The sequence below is a fragment of the Arachis ipaensis genome, chromosome B2, assembly GCF_059453495.1.
Source record: "Arachis ipaensis isolate K30076 ecotype BB chromosome B2, ASM5945349v1, whole genome shotgun sequence".
Taxonomy (NCBI): Eukaryota; Viridiplantae; Streptophyta; class Magnoliopsida; order Fabales; family Fabaceae; genus Arachis; species Arachis ipaensis.
In genome coordinates, this window is record NC_142437.1 from 2,638,258 (window position 1) to 2,657,915 (window position 19,658).

General features: G+C 29.4%; 2 protein-coding genes and 1 non-coding gene across 4 annotated transcripts; 2 read left to right on the forward strand and 1 right to left on the reverse strand.

Moving 5' to 3' along the window:
* The first annotated feature begins 514 nt into the window (after positions 1 to 514).
* On the forward strand, positions 515 to 4,990 carry MTA (mRNAadenosine methylase). 2 transcript variants are annotated; one of them, XM_088504674.1, is made up of 8 exons: positions 515 to 921; positions 1,496 to 2,669; positions 2,801 to 2,899; positions 3,047 to 3,130; positions 3,229 to 3,578; positions 3,670 to 3,886; positions 4,003 to 4,082; positions 4,373 to 4,990. In XM_088504674.1, the coding sequence occupies exons 2-8, from the start codon at positions 1,506 to 1,508 to the stop codon at positions 4,614 to 4,616; spliced, it is 2,238 nt and encodes a 745-aa protein (XP_088360800.1). In that variant the 5' UTR covers positions 515 to 921; positions 1,496 to 1,505; the 3' UTR covers positions 4,617 to 4,990. The 2 variants fall into 2 exon arrangements, with proteins under 2 accessions (XP_088360800.1, XP_088360801.1); XM_088504675.1 differs by lacking the exon at positions 515 to 921 and adding an exon at positions 1,072 to 1,123.
* Positions 4,991 to 13,758: 8,768 nt separating this feature from the next.
* Positions 13,759 to 19,606, forward strand: LOC107626570 (putative polygalacturonase). Its single transcript, XM_021114823.2, has 6 exons — positions 13,759 to 13,928; positions 14,011 to 14,355; positions 16,841 to 16,961; positions 18,072 to 18,246; positions 18,448 to 18,518; positions 18,767 to 19,606. Exons 1-6 carry the CDS (start codon positions 13,917 to 13,919, stop codon positions 19,474 to 19,476), a joined length of 1,434 nt encoding a protein of 477 aa, XP_020970482.1. The 5' UTR covers positions 13,759 to 13,916; the 3' UTR covers positions 19,477 to 19,606.
* On the reverse strand, positions 15,768 to 15,839 carry TRNAK-UUU (transfer RNA lysine (anticodon UUU)). Its single transcript has one exon. It is a non-coding gene; the product is annotated as a tRNA-Lys (tRNA).
* Positions 19,607 to 19,658: the final 52 nt, after the last annotated feature.

Here is a 19,658-nt window from a genome sequence, read left to right on the forward strand (position 1 = left end):
TTATAAAGAATAAATTTGTTACCGAAAAGTTGATATCCATATTTGAACTTTAATTTATCAATAAATTTTAATTTGATACTTCTTTGATTTATTTTCTAATTCAACAAGTGTGATTAAAAATAAAATAATAAGCTTATAATTAATATAATATAATATTAAAATTAATTTAAAACATATATACTTTTTTTAGTTCCCTTAAAGTGCACATGGGTCGAGTGAAGTCGGACTTGCCTTGACCCAAATTCGACCCAAAATAATAAACGAATCTATTTTTGAAATCCTTACCCGAAATTACACTAAATTAACTTCTAAATGTACGAAATCGGACCGGATCTTCGAACCAGGTCGGATCATGTGCCCCATACTAAATATGGATCGGTTGGTTTTGCATCATTGCATTTGCATTTAATCAAACATATTAAAGACTCTGGTAATTACACTTGGTTGATCTGAACATGAAGAGTTGAAGACAAGGATAAGTTACTTATAATCCTTATGCATTTCCTGATTAATCACATTCACAAGCCTTCATACTTCGGTTCTAACTTCTAACAACCATGTCTACTGAGATGGAAGATACGGTGGGAAAACTTCTTTTTTCAAAGTTGGTAGGGGTCTAAAACGAAAATATTACAAAAAGAGGGGTACTTTCGAATATAATAGAAATTACAGGGGTATATTTTGTAATTACTTTTGGAGGGGATTTTGGTCTACTGAGTCCGAAGACATATATGTAATCTGCTGCTTCTCTTCTTCTCCGCCAGTGCTCTTCAACCCTTCGCTCCGCCGAATCCACCGGAAAATCTTCGAAGCTCCAGCAAGTCAAAAACTTCGCATTCAACACGTCTATCCTTGATTTCGATTCTCAGCTTCCCCTCTCTATTCACCCTAAGAATCAGGATTTTTGCTCTTCTTTCCAAGGTGTTTATAGCTTTGCTGCGAGAAACAAGAAAAAGATTCAATTTTTCATATAAATTTAAGCACTTTTCTTTATTTGAGATGCTGATATACTTCTTGTTGGTTTTCTTGTTTTGGATTTTGTGATTTAGACTGGTTTTTAGGGTGATTCAGTGTCATTTACGTAGCTCTGGGAATTAGGCATACTTCTGGAGTTTCCTTGATGGTAGCTATTTAAATGTCATTGAGGTTTCGATGATTAGTTTATCTCAATCCGTTGTTTATTGCAATGTTTGAAAATTTGATTTTTTTTAATGAAGTTTTCAGCTTGCTAATATTTTGGTTTAGGGTTCATTTGTGCTGTAGTTACTTGCTATTTGATTGAATTGAAAATATCAATGTACTTCAAAATTTTGAATTCCTTTTTGTGTTAGTGAAACTAAGATATTTTGTTTACCTAATCATTTCTTTATTTTTCATTTCAATTCTTTTAGTTGCCACTATTCATCTTGTGTTTGTATCTGTTGCTTGATGTTCAATCATAAATGGTAGCAAGAGTTTATGAAATCTGATGTTTGTATCATTGTTGGGGTTTTAGGAAGGAATCAATGGAGACACAATCAGATGGTAATGAGGATACCATAGCTGCCGTTAAAGACATAAGGCAGCAGCTCGAAGCTCGAATAGAGACCCAACACAAGGCTCACCTGGAGATGCTTTCTTCTATACAGACCATAATCCCCAATCTTGTGTCCTCTCTTGACCTTTCTCTCAAGGTTGTTTCTTCTTTCAATCATCGGCCGTTTGCTCCTACCCCTGCTTTGCCTCCACCTGACCCAAAATTGAATCCCAAGAAGACTCTTGAAACAACTCGCTTTAATACTGAAACCACTGATGGCTCTAATGAGGGTTACCTGACAAATACCAAGAATCAAAAGCAGAAAACATCTGTGGATTCAAAGACAATTAACCAGGTTGAATCCGAGAGTGTAAATCCGTTGGCAGTGGTCCGATCAATGGTTGCTGTTTGTTTGCTAGGGCGAGTACCATTCACGCCAATTGATTCTTCCACTGTGTTGAGAAAATTGGAGAATGATCAGACGGTTACGCCTGCAGAAAAGGCAGCACTTCAGGAGCTTGGGGGAGATTCGGGATCTACGCTTGCAGTGGAGATAGCTTTGAGGTCAATGGCAGAAGATAATGGTGGCGTTGAGCTGGAGGAGTTCGTGGTAAGTGGCAAGGCAAGAATTATGGTTTTAAATATAGACCGAACTCGGCTTCTTAGAGAGTTGCCGGAAACTGCACAGTATCAGCAACTCGAATCAAGTTCCGGAGATGGAAATGCAAATCAAAATCAAGGGCAAATCACTCCAGGTGGCACTAATGCTAATGGCAGTTTGCTTGGGATGGGAAGGCCAGGTCTTAGGCCAATGTCTGATATGTGGATGCCCCATGGGGACCCTCACATGTCTGGTTTACAACCAATGTTTCCGGGAGGACCGAGGGGAGCACCAAGAGTAATGGGCATGATGGGGGCACATAGAGGCATGAGTATCCCACCAATGCATAGACTCCCATTGGGGCCAAATGCACCAGGTAATAGTCCTAATTCAATGCCACAGAAACCAAGAACCATAGAGGATGATATGAAGGATCTTGAGGCTTTGTTGAATAAGAAATCATTTAGGGAGATGCAAAAATCTAAAACTGGTGAGGAGCTTTTGGACCTAATTCACCGACCAACTGCAAAGGAGACTGCTGTTGCTGCAAAGGTTCGACCTCATTTCCTACTTCAAAATTCTTAATGCTGAAGTTTCTATTGTGCTTTTTGCCATCTTTTACTGCACGCCAGCATTATGTATAGGTTAATATTTCTAAGATTGGTTTGCAATATATTTTTCAGTTCAAAACAAAAGGTGGTTCTCAAGTGAGGCAATACTGTGACTTGCTGACAAAAGAGGATTGTCGTCGTCAATCTGGTTCCTTTATAGCATGTGAAAAGGTTAGTGATTTCGTTTCTGTTTACCCACCTGAATGATTTCATTTTTTATTTGTTCTCTATTGCTTTAGGCTGGTGCCACTTGTGGATGTGATTTCCAATAATCAATCTGCTTTTGTTGATAACAATTACTGATCCTTTTCTTCACAGGTTCATTTTAGACGGATAATTGCTCCTCATACTGACATCAATTTAGGGGACTGTTCTTTTCTTGATACTTGCCGGCACATGAAGGCATGTTTCTTTCCTGTGATTATATCTTATTGTGAATTGTCCTATTTTGCTTATGTATCACATAGTCTGATCTCTATCGTTCTTCTGTCCTTTGATAGACATGCAAGTATGTTCATTATGAGTATGACCCTACACCTGACGTGTCTCCGACAATGATGGGTGCACCTCCGCCTCCAAAGCCACTAAAACCTCAGCGAGCTGAATATTGTTCTGAGGTGGAACTTGGTGAGCCACAATGGATCAACTGTGATATACGTAACTTTAGGATGGACATATTAGGTCAATTTGGAGTAATCATGGCAGATCCACCATGGGATATTCACATGGAACTGCCCTATGGAACAATGGCTGATGATGAGATGCGCAGTCTTAATGTCCCTGCACTGCAAACCGATGGACTTATTTTTCTGTGGGTCACCGGACGTGCAATGGAGCTTGGACGTGAATGGTATGTGCACTTGTTACTGGTCACATACTATTTTTTTTTTCCTGATAACAAATGAAGTTGGCTTTCTTATATTGCATAATGCTTTCTGCAGCTTAGAACTTTGGGGATATAAACGTGTTGAGGAGATAATTTGGGTGAAAACAAATCAACTTCAGAGAATAATCAGAACTGGCCGTACAGGCCATTGGCTCAATCATAGTAAGGAACATTGTCTTGTTGGGATAAAGGGGAACCCTGAAGTGAACCGAAATATTGATACCGATGTTATTGTTGCTGAAGTCAGGGAAACAAGCCGCAAGCCAGATGAGGTTTCTATAGCATTCAACTACTTCCTGATAGATAATTATTATGTCATTGAATTTTGCATTAATCTCATTTTCCTTTTGAAGATGAGATAAAGAATTATAGTAATTTTTTCCTGCAGATGTATCCGATGCTGGAGAGGATAAGTCCAAGAACAAGAAAGCTGGAGTTATTTGCTCGCATGCACAATACTCATGCAGGGTTGGTTTTCTTGACTGAAATATATTTCTTTGACTGAGATTGAACCCATTGGCTAGTCTTGATTTGAAATGATCATTTGATCCAATTTTACTACAGTTGCATGATATTGTTGTATAAATTAAGTACTTTGTTATCTATAATCTGGTTTTGATTTGTCAGACCAAAGAGTCTAACCTTGTTGTAGTTGTGGATTTAGGTTCAAAACTTCATCTTTATAGAGAAGATTTTTTTTCTGTTTGTGGTAGTTCTTTACTTTCTTGTAATTGATCATGTCTCCATTGTTCCCTTAGGTGGATGTCACTTGGTAATCAGTTAAGTGGTGTGAGGTTGGTTGATGAGGGACTGCGGGCAAGGTTTAAGGCCGCGTATCCTGATGTGGAGGTGCAGCCGCCATCACCTCCCAGACCTTCGGCTATGGAAGTTGACTCGACTCATACACAGAGTCCATTCACAGAACCAAAGTCCACTGCAGCTCCAGACACTTCCTATGCCTCAGAAGAGAAGGCAATGGCAATAGATGTCGACGTTGCCTGATAAATTTCCACTGAGTCACTCATTAGTAGGGCTTTTTTCTTGATAAATCTGAATGGAACACATCAAAACAGCATTTTGACCTTTTGTAGTTGTAAGTGTTGACTTGTGTTCTTCTCACATTGCCTTTCTCTTTTGGAAAGAAAAAAAGTTAAAGAGTGGCAAGGTTTTTCTTGAGAAGAAACGGCTAATTTGGTTAAATATCTGTAGTGTACTTGTGTAAATTAGAAAAGCGAGTGGTTAGTGATGAGGAAATGTTGTAGAAGTCTCATTTTAGCTATGTACTTGAATGTTCATGTTCATTAGTCATTACATTATGTTTAGGCATCATATCAGTCTGCCAATAACTTGAAAGAAAATTCTTTCCTTTTGAGGAATTCTTATGTCTACTTCAATCTTTAATTATGCTAGGTATACACACACAAAATGAATCATCAAAGTAGTCATTCACATAAAATACATATTTAAATATAATCAATGGCTAAGATATCCATTTTGGGTTTTCAACCAAGAGGTAAAGCATCAACTTCATCTTTAGCCTAGAAAAAATGGTAGCCCTGCAAGCTCTAGCCCTTGCTTAACCTGAAAAAGAAAAAGAATAAAAAACAAAACTACCTTCACTCCCAAAGCCAGCAAAGAGTGCTTTAATGCCTAACCAAAAATTTGTCCCTTTCCACCAATCATGTTTTGTAGGATGAGCACGGATTGGGTTGGTTTGGGTTTATGGTGAAATTAGAATTGAACTAATTGAATTGTAATTGGTTCGATTTGATTTGAATTTACGTTTTTTTGTATATGTATCCAAACCAAACCAAACTGATTAAAAACGGATTAGTTCGATTCGAGTAATTGGATACCCGATAAAATAGAAATTCATTAAAAAAAAAACCGAAATTTTTATATTAAAAATTTTGTAAGTACAATAAATATGTAAAATCAATGAAATAATTCAAACATGTTAAACACCAAATATATTAAAAACTAAACACATTAAAATCCAAACATGTTAAATACCAAATACATTAAAAACTAAATACAAAAGTGCAATAGAGAGAAATTCAAAATCATTAAAAGGCATATATATATATATATTAAATTTTTATTTAATTAATATATGGTTGGGTTTACGAGTTGGTTCGGATTCTGCACCCCCAAAACCGTTACCCGGATCAATTACTAGAAAGAGTTATTAATTTGGTTCGGATTCGAATCCGATTACCCGTTGCTTCCAAAATCAATTTAATTGATTCGGTTCGGATTTAGACGGGTAATCGAGTATGTTCACCCCTAATATTTCCTTACGTATTACTAATTTAATAACTAAAATGTAGTAGATTTGCATATGGTACTTTTTTATTACATAATACCTTTTAGTTTATTCTAAGAGAGTTGATTTAATTTAGATTTAGATTTAGATTTATTTAGTATGTACCTTAATCACTCACTAAACAATGAATAAATTGTCTACATGTATATCTAATCTAAGTGATATGCTGAATGATAAACATGTTGAAAATTTGAGTCACAATATATGATATATCTACTTTGTCTTCAACTTTATGAATGAAATTAAAAAATATATCCAAATTTGTGCTGCGGCCATGAAGTGGGACGGCATTGGTGGAGGGTGGCGTGCCCTTGAAGGGGAAGAGAAGAACACTAATCAAAACCAATACAGACATAAAGTTATGAGACTTCACAACTCCAATAAAGAGCTAAGGAAGGATAGGTCCCATTAATCATTATAACTATAAGTCTATAATACTTTATAATAATAGTATATAATATATTCCAACACTATACTCCAAAGTTGCTACCACACCAAACCCAATATACTTTAACCCATAATTCTCAACACATGGTTGCAAATGTTATTCTTCATCCTAAAATAATAGTCAAGTTATATAATTACCCTCATAAATTAATTAGTTAATTATGTGAGTGTATGATATCATCCTAGGAGAATGATAGGAGTCTAACGTTTTTAGTAAGAAAAAAAAAAGTAGAGAGTTAATTAGTATTGATTCATATGTTAAAAAAAAAATATTGATCACATAATATTTTTCTTATTTTTTATAAAATTGTAAGGGTAAATGTTGAGGGAGAAAATGCACTAACAACAACAACAATAAGGCCTTGTCTTATTAGGAGTGGGTTACATGAATTAAACAATGTTATTATGCTCTGTCATGTATTATGTCTACAGAGAAACCGTTTACATGTAGATCTCGTTTGATCACCTCATGGATGGTCTTCTTAGGTCTTCCTTTGCCTTTCGCTCCTTGTCCATCTTCCATCTCATCCACCCTCCTGACTGGGTGTTCTATCGGTCTTCTTCTCACATATCCAAACCACTTGAGACGCAATTCAACCATCTTTTCCATAATGGGTGTTACTCCAACTCTCTCCCTTATATATTCGTTTCTTATTTTATCCAATCGCGCATGACCACTCATCCATCTCAACATCTTCATTTTTGCCACACGCAAGCTTATGTTCGTGCTCTCCTTTGCCCGCCCAATATTCCGTACCATATAGTATAGCCGATCTTATAGTGGTGCGATAGAATTTACCTTTAAGTTTTAAAGGCATTTTTTTATCGCATATAAAACCAGATACCCTCTGCCATTTTGGAGAAATTGCACTAAATTTAGGATAAATATAACCAAATTGGGTTGGTCTAGTGGTTAGCTCACTAGTCCGCTTAAGCAAGTGTCGGGGGTTCAAATCCCGCCTTGTGCATGTAGCAACCCAAAAAAAATTTAGGATAAATATAAAGTAAAAATGGGAAAAAAAATCCATGCATGCATGACATGACAAGTATAGATGGCAACTTAATTACCATTTTTTTATTGGGTATACCTTAGAATATTAGTCTTAATAATGTTTTATATAAGGCATTTATTTATATATATATATTTAACACCGTTTGCGGCCACCAATAAAGCATATATAAAGTTCATTGGATTCAAAAGCCAATTTAAACTTAATTAAAATAATAAACTACATATTCTGAAAACAACACTTTACTATAATGAGAATTTGTTTAGTAACAAAAATAGAACAAAATCTAAGTGATCATATAATATTAATTCTAGAATCATGTTACGTGTAATAATAATATTAAACAAAGTCTTAATTAACACTATATAAATAAAAATTTTATCGCAAATTTATGATTTCAAGACAACAACTAGAAAAGAATAAAAGAGAGAGATCTATGGCTAGAAACTGTGCATCACATGCAATAATTCCAATTTTAATGATAGGAGTGATTATTTGTTTTGCCATTATTGAGTTTCATTACATAATTCCTCAACGATATTATACTATTTCTTCTAATTATTATATTGCATCTGAATTAGAATTAGAAAAATGTATCAAGCGATGCCGAGAAACTATTCCAGAACACACGATAACTAGGAGGTATTGCATTAGTAGATGCTATGATCGTTATGGAGCAAATTAATAGTGGTAGGTGCTAATAATTTATTTTAAATATTTTTTAGTTTATACTATTTATTACATATATGAATATTTGTTGTGTTCTAACTTCTAAGAGTTTATTTGGGTGAGTTTCTAAAAAAAGATCTTTTTTCGAGTTATCTTTTTTTAAAAGATCTTATGAAAAAGTAAAAGTAATTTTATGTTTAGATATTTCATGTAAAAAGATCTTTTTTTTTATCTATTAATTATGTTTGGATATAAGTATATAACAATATAAAAGTACTTTTTTGTTTATTTATTACATGAAAAATATCTTTTTTTAAGAAAAAAAAATCTTTAAAAAAAAATATAAATCACAGTTTCTCAAAAAAGATGTTTTTTTTTTTATTTTTTTAGTACTTTTACTTTTACTACTAAAAATTTACCAAACACGCTAAAAAATAAAAAAAAAATCTTTTTTCATTGAAAAAATCTTTATTTTTATTCAAATAATAACGTCCAAACAAATACTAAGACTTACCTTTTCAAGATTTTCTAATCTTCTTTTTTTTTTTTGGGTTACCAGATGAAGCTTATGATGAAAATCCTCGGATGCATAGATGAAGAACATTTTAAGAAGTGATTCATGTGTTTGATTTTAATGGTTTTAATGCTTTTTTTTTATTTAATATTATTACTTTTTTTTTTCCTTCTTGTGTACTTTAGTTATTTTGAGTTTCAACAACTTAATTATTGTAATTTTTATAAAATAGCAATAATAGCTATAGCAACATAATGTAATAAAATGTTCTGAAATACAATATATATATATATATATATATATATATATATATATATATATATATAATATAATTGTTGTAGTTGCTTATTATATGTTCATCCTAATTGAAATTTAATTAAATAATGCAATAAATAGAGGGCCGGGGAGGAAAAAAGAGAGAACATTTTTACAATAATTATTTTTTTGACTCTGAAAAATAATTTTAAATAATACCTTAAAATGAAAGCATAGAATTATTGCCACTTGATACTGAGAAAATGATTGATTGTGAACAATAATACATACCGTATATCTAAATGTATATTTGGATCTTGGTAACCTCTAGATTCTAGAAGAAGGTATATAGTATTCTAAAAAAGTAAAAATAAAATCTACCTTAAATTACACTTGACATTCCTAAGATTTACCTTTCCCATATATTACACTAGGTAACAGTATAATTTAAATAATATAGTAATATACTTAAAGAAACTTTTGTGTTAATGTAATTAACAAATTTTTATACATTTCTTGTCACCTCCTGCATATCTTTAAAGAAAATTGCTTAATTAACAAAAATGTTTTTTCCGTAACAAAACTAGAAGTAAAGAAGATTGTAATTACCTATGAATCACCGACATTTTTTTTATTTGTCGTGTTTATATGTCGAACACATTTTGGATACGATATTTATTGACACTCGTCCAACTCGCGTGTTTTCTGTGACCAACCGTATCTTAATAAAAAATAAAAAATTCTTTTTTAATCAGGTTTGAACACACCTAAATACCATCACGTGTCAGCGTATTTATCTTTATTCTTAATATATATTCTTAAAATGAGTTTAAAAATAGTATATATTATTAATTATTAAAACAAAAAATATTTTAAATATTTTATATAATTAAAAAAAGACATTAAAAATAATTAAAAAATTAATTTATATTTTAATATTAATAAAATAATAAAATATCATTATAATTTATCCAAAAAATATTTTATATTTTCTATATATACCGTGTCCCCATATTTTATAAAAAATTTTAAATTTATGTATCTACGTATCTTATATTGTATCGTGTTCACCGTATCTATGTCCGTATCAGTGTTCATGTATAATAGGTAATTATATTGAGGTTATTTCAATTTAATGGTACATAAACACAAAATTGCTACTAATCAGTCATCATATAGAAAAATATATATTTGATATTTATGAAAAACTATTCTAAAAAAATTAATTATTCTCATAATTGATGTTGTTATAAAATTATATAAAATAACATATATAAATAAATATATAATAACTAATTTAATAGTTAATGAGAATTTGTTTTATTTATTGATCTACATCTATTAGTAACATGAATGGGACACAATCTAAGTGAATATATAATATATATCTTAATTCTAGCTAGAATCATGTTACATGTAATAATATTAAACAAAGTCTTAATTAACGCTATATAAATAAAATTTTATCACAAACTTATGACTTCAATACAACAAATAAGAAAGAACAAAAGAGAGAGATCTACCATCTATGGCTAGAAACTCTGCATCACATGAAATAATTCCAATTTTAATGATAGTAGTGATTATTTGTTTTGCCATTATTGAGTTTCATCACATAATTCCTCAACCATATTATACTACTACTTCTTCTAATTATTATATTGCATCTGAATTAGAAAAGTGTATTGATCGATGCCGAAAAAATTTTCCAGAACACACCATAACTCTGACGTTTTGCATTACTAGATGTTATGATCATTATGGAGTAAATTAGTATTGGTAAGTGCCAATAATATATTTTAAATATTTTTTAGTTTATACTATTACATATGAATATTTAGGTTTAATTATTCTGTCAATTTTTATCGTTTTATTGAATTTTTAATTAAATTTTTATATATTTTTTAAAATTTTTATATCATATCAAATTTTATAATTAAATCTCTATTGTAACAAAAATATTTTAAATTAATGGAATATTCTGTTAAACAAAACGAATATACCTAATACTTGACTAAATATTTTATATAATTTAACAGAATATTCTATTAATTCCAACACTTTTATCATGGTAGGAATTTAATTATAAATCTGATATTGTATAAATATCTAATTATAAAATATATATATAATGACCTAATTAAAAAAATTATAGAAATCGTTAGAGTAATTAAACCGAATATTTGTTGTGTTCTACACTTACCTTTTTAAGATTTTTTTTTTAATTATTATTTTTGGGTTATCAGATGAAGCTTATGAGAATCCTGCGATATGCATAGATGAAGAACATTTTAAGAAGTGATTCACATGCTTAATTTTAATTGTTTTAATGCTTTTTCAATTTAATAATCTTACTTTTTTTTTATCTTGTCCTGTACTTTAGTTATATTTGAGTTTCAACAACTTAATTATTGTAATATTTTTATAAAATAGTAAAAATAACTATTGCAACAAAATGTAATAAAATGTTCTGAAATACAATATATATAATATATAATTGTTGTAGTTGTTTAATTTATTATATGTTCATCCTAATTGAAAATTAATTAAATAATATAATAAATAGAGGGGATAAAGAAAGAGAGAACATTTTTACAATAATAGTGTGCCTTACAATATATTTTTTTCTCTCTGGAAAATAATTTTAAATGATACCTTAAAATAAAAGCCTCATAAGAATTATTGCCACTTGATATATACTGAGAAAATGATTGATTGTGAACAATACATACTGTATATATATATATCTAAATGTATATTTGGATCTTAGCAACCTCTAGATTCTAGAAGAAGGTATATTTGAATTTTGATTTATGAATAATAATAATATTAATATCTGATATAATTTTTAAATTAAATTACAATTTTTTAAAATGTTATTTAAATATTTATAAAAAATTTTAAAAAATAATTTTTTATAATAACATTTTTTATCATATTTTTTTTAAAATAAACACTTTTAAAATTAAAAAATTAAATACAAAATTAACTTATTTATAAACTATTTTTTAATATAAATATTTATTGTTTAAATTATTTATTCAAACTGAACCTTAATATTTTAAAAATAAAATCTACCGTAAATTACACTTGACATTCCCAAGATTTTCCTTTCCCATATATTACACTAGCTAACAGTATAATCTAAATAATATAAAATATATATATACTTAAAGAACTTTTGTGTTAATGTAATTAACAAATTTTTATACATTTCTTGTCACTTCCTGCATATCTTAAAAAAGAATTGTTTAATTCAATTGAAATAACAAAAATGTTTTTCGTAAGAAAACTTGAAGAAAAGAAGATTGTAATTATCCTCTGTCTGTTAATACTCTATGCATAGAGAATTATTGACGGGGTTGAAAATAAATTTTCACAACTTATTTTAAGGTTATTTCAATTTAATGGTACATAAACACAAAATTAGCTACTAATTATAGAAATATATATTTGGTATTCATATGAAAAAGCTTGATTGTATTATTATAAAAAACAAGTAATTATTCTATTATGATAAATTTAATTTTATTTGTTGATTATTTTGTTAAAAATATGTAAAATGACATGTATATATATAAATAAATACATAATATTTAATTTTTAGTATTTATAGAGTATTTTTAATATTGTATATTTTTCTTATAGAAAATATTATATATAGTTTTAAATTTGATTTTACTGATTTATTATTTTGTTAAAAAAAATGTAAAATGACATATGTGAATGGTTTTTGGAGTTTATGGAATACTTTTAATATTATATATTAATCTTCAAGAAAATTATTATATATTTTTTATAAGATCAAGAAGTGTGAGTGTAATTTATCTTAAAATTTATAATATAGTAGACATCTAAAATTGGACATAGATGCTTTTTTTTTTCACAATATCCCCCAATTCGATAAGTTAATAATTAATTTGTTATGGATCTAAACTTTATTTAATGGTAATTTGCTGTTGGCCAATAAATTACTGTATGTCTAAGACAAAATTTGAATTCCTAATACTTATTTAAGCAGACAAGAGAGCAGGACATAGATGCTATCCCAAGGTGTTTTTATATGAAAATGTTTTAGTCGATAGTGTTGGACATGTGAATATGAAAATCTAGGAAGAGTTGGACTTGGAAGTTAACCAAAACCACCTTATGTTATGGCTTTATGCTTTCATGTGCAAATTACATTATTATGTCTGCCCAACTCAAGGACAAAGATAAAAAGTAAAGTGGGCTAATATAATTCACACTCCTATTTTTTAATTAAAAAAAATTATCAATTGTTAAAAAAAAAACACTAGCCAATAATAATAATATAGATACATATATAAATTATAATATATTATATAATATGCATGTATTTTTATTTAAAAATACAATTCTAGTAAACATACATATTACAATAAATAAATTAACCAAAAGTAAAAGATTCCTTTTCTTCAACATGTTCTGCTTATGAAAATACCTTCAAAGCAAAAGGGAAAAAAAATACACATCCACTCTAAGTTGAAGCTATTAATATAAGATTTAAGACTTGTACACAACAAATTAACAAACTTTCTATTATTACATGATTAGATTAGAGCATGTCACCTACTTAATTATAACTAAAACAATGCATTCTTAGACATATATGTTTCTAAGAGTTAAGAATGACACTAACTTGTGATGTGAAATGTAGGTTACAATCAAGATGTATACTTACCAATTTATTTATTAGTTTTTGTTATTTAAATTTTATTTTATTTAATGTATTAAAAGTTCAAAATTTTACATATCCAATATACACTTAAAAAAAAATAATATTCTTATAAGACTAATTAGAGAGGTTAAACAAACAATAATTTTATTTGGTTGGTTATGCTTCTACACAATTTCTAAAAAGTGCTCCTTTTAAAATTTAAATTCATGAACCTGCTCTTAGCCATAGCTAATAAATTATTAAACCTTCCCTCCTATAAATACTTGACATATAGCTTCACTCATTCATTCACACACACACCTCAAAATTCAAAAAACAAATATTAAAGTGCCTTTTATTTTTCTCTTACTACTTGAAGAATCTCCTCTTGAAAGATAATAACATGAGGATAGAAGTAATAAGACCCTCTTTTTATGCAATTTTTTTTATTAAACTTTACTATATATTTTTATTTTATTACATGTTTGATTTTGCAGGGTATGAGACTAGTTTGTGGTTTGATTGTGGTGATTGTGTTGCTGAATTCAAAGAAAAGTGAGAGCAGAAGATCAAAGAGTGGTTCTAGAAGCAATTCATTTGAGTACAATGCTATAAACTGCAGAGCACACAGTGCATCATTGGTTGATTATGGAGGAGTTGGAGATGGAAAAACATCAAACACAAAGGCATTTGAAAATGCAATTAGAAATCTGAGTCAGTATGAATCAAAAGGTGGTGCTCAGCTCTATGTTCCTGCTGGCAAATGGCTCACTGGAAGCTTCAATCTCATTAGTCACTTCACTTTGTATTTGCATCAACATGCTGTTCTTCTTGCTTCTCAGGTACCTTATTTTTTGTTTTACTTGAATTTTTGCATAAGCTTTTTCTTTTGTCTTTATTCGTTGTAAGCTGAATTTTTTTTTTTTAAGAATGAATAAAGATTGAATTTTAAACTTTTAGATTATAGAAGGTGATAGCTACTCTTTCCAAAAAATAGAAAAAGCGTATGAATATTATATCTTTAACACCAATTATTAAATGAAGTTTAAAAAATGAGAAAATGACAAATAGGTTCCTGACCTCTTGTCCTGCGGATATTTTCGTCCTTGATCACTGAAAAATACTTTTAAATCTTTGACCTTCACAAAACTTTGACGGATCAGTCCCTGACGGAGGCATTTGGACGAATCAATCCCTGATGGAGGCATTTGGATGGAGGGACTGATCCGTCCAAGTTTTGTGAAGGTCAGAGAGTTAAAAGTATTTTTCAATGGTCAGGAACAAAAAGTCAGTGACCTATTTGTCATTTTCTCAAACATTTTAGATAGATGTCATAATGAAAAGTATTAAGATAATGAATCTATAAATTTTTACTCTTTTCAAATATATGTTATTTGTTTAATCTAAATTGAAGTATGTGGGATTAAATTATGAGAAATATTCAAGAGGTATTACTTTTAGTTAATAAACTTATGATAAAAAATAATAAATTTTTATATTTTTCTTAAATTATATTCCAGCAATTATTGTATTAGAGCTGATCCATGTCATAATCATTCTTTGAAAACTAAATAAGTAAATAACCACACTTTTTTTTTATGAGATTAAGGCTTGATTGATCATCATTTATTTTCTGGCTTCTCTGTTTATTTTCATTTTTAATGACTAATAAACAAAGATACTAAGTTCCTTAGCTTATATATGATCTCAAGCATAAACAATTTATATCAAAGCCTGCTTTATGCAAAAAAAAACTTATTCCTTAATGCTTTTGTTCCACTTAGTTGGCCTCATCTGCCATTTCTTTCTACAATCCCTTTTGAAAAACATGGCAAGCACTATTTTCCAACTCTGACATGAAACAAAACAATGTAACCACCACTATGTCTTATTAAGAAATGGAATAAATTAGGAAGTAACTAATACTCTAAACTTTGATTACTTGCATGGTAGAAAACAAACATTATTATTCCATTTATTTTAAATTAATTATCAATTTGAACAAAACAGTACATTAAATAATTAATATATTTTAGATTATGCATCGTTTAGATTATTTTAATTTACAATGTATTACGTTATTATCTAAATTAATAGTTATTTTAAAACAGAATAGTAAGCTGAATTCATTAAGGAAAAGATTAACATGTCTAGAATTTCTTGAGTGTCATTAAGTATAAGTAATGTTGTTAATTAATTCATGAAAACAACATACAAACAACTGAAACACTAGCTATAGTTCGGTAGAACAAAACGCCGTCAGTGGGGATCGAACCCACGACCACGTGGTTAAAAGCCACGCGCTCTACCGCTGAGCTAAGATGGCTAGATATTTAATTATTGTTTACAAATGTTACAATAGTAAATGAATTTTATGAGCCAAACGAAAATATTTAATAATAAAAAATATTAGTCAAAATTTATTATTTTTAATTTTATTTAATGTACATTATAATAAATAAATATTAAATAAAATAAATTTAAGTTTTTTAAGTCGATTTTTTTTCTTCCAAAACAGTTTTATTATAATGACATGGTATGGTCCTAGCTCCTAACTTCTAACACACATTTTTGTCTTTTTGTTCATAGTGGGAATTGTTCAGGTTGTGACTACTTGTGTGTTCTGACACATTTTGGCATTTTATTTTGGATTTTAGGATAAAAAAAATACTAAAAATTAAAGATATAATATTGATTATTAAGATTAGACCTAACAAAATAAATTAATAAAGATGTGGGTATTATTTATTTGAAAGAGATGATATTGGTTATCATAGTTTTCTGCTCTTTTCTTCTTTTCCTGTATAATATGATTTTTTTTTTAAATTTAAATATTTTTTTATGCTGAATTAATATACTCTCTTAAGACCTATATAAACAATACATAGCTTATTGTTTCCAATTGAAGACAAAAAAAATCTAACATCATTGTTTGGACATTATTAACATTATAAAAAAAATTAATCTTCATATATTAGTACCTTTTGTTGTTAGAGACAAATTGAAGATGGAGTTTATTAATTGTCACAGATATATCTCCAACCAATATATATAACCATGAGAAACTTTGCCATTTAAATTATTTTTATATGTGAATATAGTTTGTGTTTAATTTTGATGCACGTGTAAAATGTTTTATATAGTCGTGCAATCATATCTATTCTTTTGAATGACTATTCACGCGGTCAATGAAAATAGTAAGTATTTTTGATGATGTGGCGTGTTCACGTGCAGAATTACTTTAGATTCACAGTGCATCAAAATTAAATTCGTATAATTAATAATTTACTTAATGGAATTTTGATTTCTATCAATATATTGAGTTAGGATATGAATGAGTGGCCTGTGATCAAACCACTACCATCTTATGGAAGAGGAAGAGATGCTGCAGCTGGAAGATACACCAGCCTCATATTTGGAACAAACCTCACTGATGTCATTATCACAGGTATGAAAAAAAGAAAAGTTGTATAGAGAAAAACAATAATAATCAAACTATTAGTTAAGAGCTGGTGAAAAGTTTCATCTAACACATGTTCTATTCTTCAAAATGTTTGAATTCTACTTTAATTTCCACAGTTCACTTACATCTGATTGACTATATATTATATATTTATTAGCCTTTTTTAGTTTTTCAATTACATTTTATACTTGTTCATTTTAGTCAAGTACTTTTGATTAGGTATCTAGCTTATATTTAAAGTCAATATTGTCTCTCTTAGGTAACCTACTCTCATATTCAAATAACTGGTTAGCTATTTGAAGAACATGGCTGTTAGTTTTTGATATGATAAATGGTTAACAATGTCATTAACAATGCAATGAGACTGAAATATCTTAATTAATTTGATGTGCTACATGTTGCTTCTAAGTTCCTAATTTTTTATTTTCAATTATTAAAAAAAAAAACTAATTTGTTGGATACATACATATACTGCATTTTTTTTCTTTTGGTTATGTGATAAATTAGTCATATCAACTTTTATGTATTATTTAAAATTGAGTTTAATTATTTATTGAGTAAAGTGACAAATAAATTCTTGAAGATTTAACTTTTAGACAGATTAGTCCTTCAAAAAAAAAAGTATTAGTAAAGTCTTTTAGGATAACAAACATGAACAACTTAGTTCAAATTAAGATCTATTCTAATCATAGGGGTTAATTTGAAGGTAGTATGTCACATCTACTATTCTGAAAGACTTTATTGATATTTTTTTTTAGAGATTAATCTATCCGAAGTATAAATCTTGAGGAGTTTATTTGTCACTTTACTCTTATTTATTTATACACCGATCAAATTTTAAGAAAAAAAAAAACTATATGATTATCCAATTAGATGTTTGAATTTGTTAGACTTTTAAAATAGTGAATAATTAGTTGAATCAAACACTTTTCTTTATTTAACAATACATGGTTATATATTCATGTAAGACTTTTTTATATTGATAGCATATGAAAAATATATAAATCCTTTGAAATTTACTTAATTAAATAATTTTATCATGATAGTGACTAATCTTACAAATGAAATGATTATGAACACTTGTGGTGGTAACAGGAGACAATGGCACCATAGATGGTCAAGGTGCATTTTGGTGGCAACAATTTCACAAGAAAAAATTGAAATACACTCGCCCTTACTTAATTGAATTAATGTTCTCAGACAATATTCAAATCTCAAATCTAACACTCCTAAATTCACCATCATGGCATGTTCATCCAACTTATAGCAGGTAACAATCATAATAATAATAATCCTATCCTTGTCATATAGTTATTAGTTCATATATATGCTCACATTATTCAAATTAAAGTCTTAAAAGCATTTCAAAATCACATTTGAGTTTTTGACTTTTGTGACACCATCATAATAACAACTACTATTGATTCTTTCTAATTTCAAAACTAACAATAAAGTTTCCAACACTATACAGCAACATTATTATTAAAGGCATCACCATCAATGCTCCTGTCACATCTCCAAACACTGATGGAATTAACCCAGGTAAGCATATAGATGAACATTAACATTATTGGACTAAGAAAATTGAAATAAGTATTTTCTGTAAAATTTGAACATATAGTTTTAATCCTTTCCATTAATATGCCTATGTTAAATGTTGATGTGTACTAGACAGGTTAGTTGCATTAACAGTTAACAGAAACAAACTAAGAGTACCTAAACAAATCATATAGAATATAGATTAATAAATTTTTCTCTTTCCTTTTGTTGATTTTTTTTCCTGTTCTTAGATTCTTGCACAAACACCAGAATTGAAGATTGCTACATAGTTTCTGGAGATGATTGTGTAGCAGTGAAGAGTGGCTGGGATGAATATGGCATAAAGTTTGGTATGCCAACAAAACAACTTGCAATTAGAAGACTCACTTGCATTTCACCATACAGTGCTACCATTGCCTTGGGAAGTGAAATGTCCGGCGGAATCGAAGACGTTAGAGCCGAAGACATCACGGCGATCAACACAGAATCCGGTGTCAGGATCAAGACGGCTGTAGGGAGAGGAGGGTATGTTAAGGACATTTATGTCAAAAGAATGTACCTTCACACAATGAAATGGGCATTCTGGATGACTGGTAACTATGGCTCCCATGCTGATAGCCACTATGATCCGAATGCGTTGCCTGAGATCAAAGGTATCAACTATAGAGATGTTGTTGCTGAGAATGTAAGCATGGCTGCAAGATTGGAAGGGATATCTAAAGACCCTTTTACTGGAATTTGCATGGCCAATGTCACAATTGGTTTGGCTGCAAAGCATAAGAAGCAGCCATGGACTTGCACTGATATTCAAGGGGTTACTAGTGGTGTGACTCCTCAACCATGTGATTTGTTACCTGATCAGGGTCCAAAGAAGATCACAGCTTGTGATTTTCCACCTGAGAATTTACCTATTGATATGGTGGAACTCAAGAAATGTAGTTACACCATGAAACATGCATAAGCATAACACATGAAACATGCTACCTAGTTATTATTTATATATCTCTAGTCCTTCCTAGATTATCCAGATACTATTCCTCAAGTTGTGAAATGAACTCTGTTAAACTATGTTATTTATAGAGTTTCTTTAACTTTGTTTTTCCCCTCTTCAACTTTATTTATGTTCAATGCTAACATTCAAAG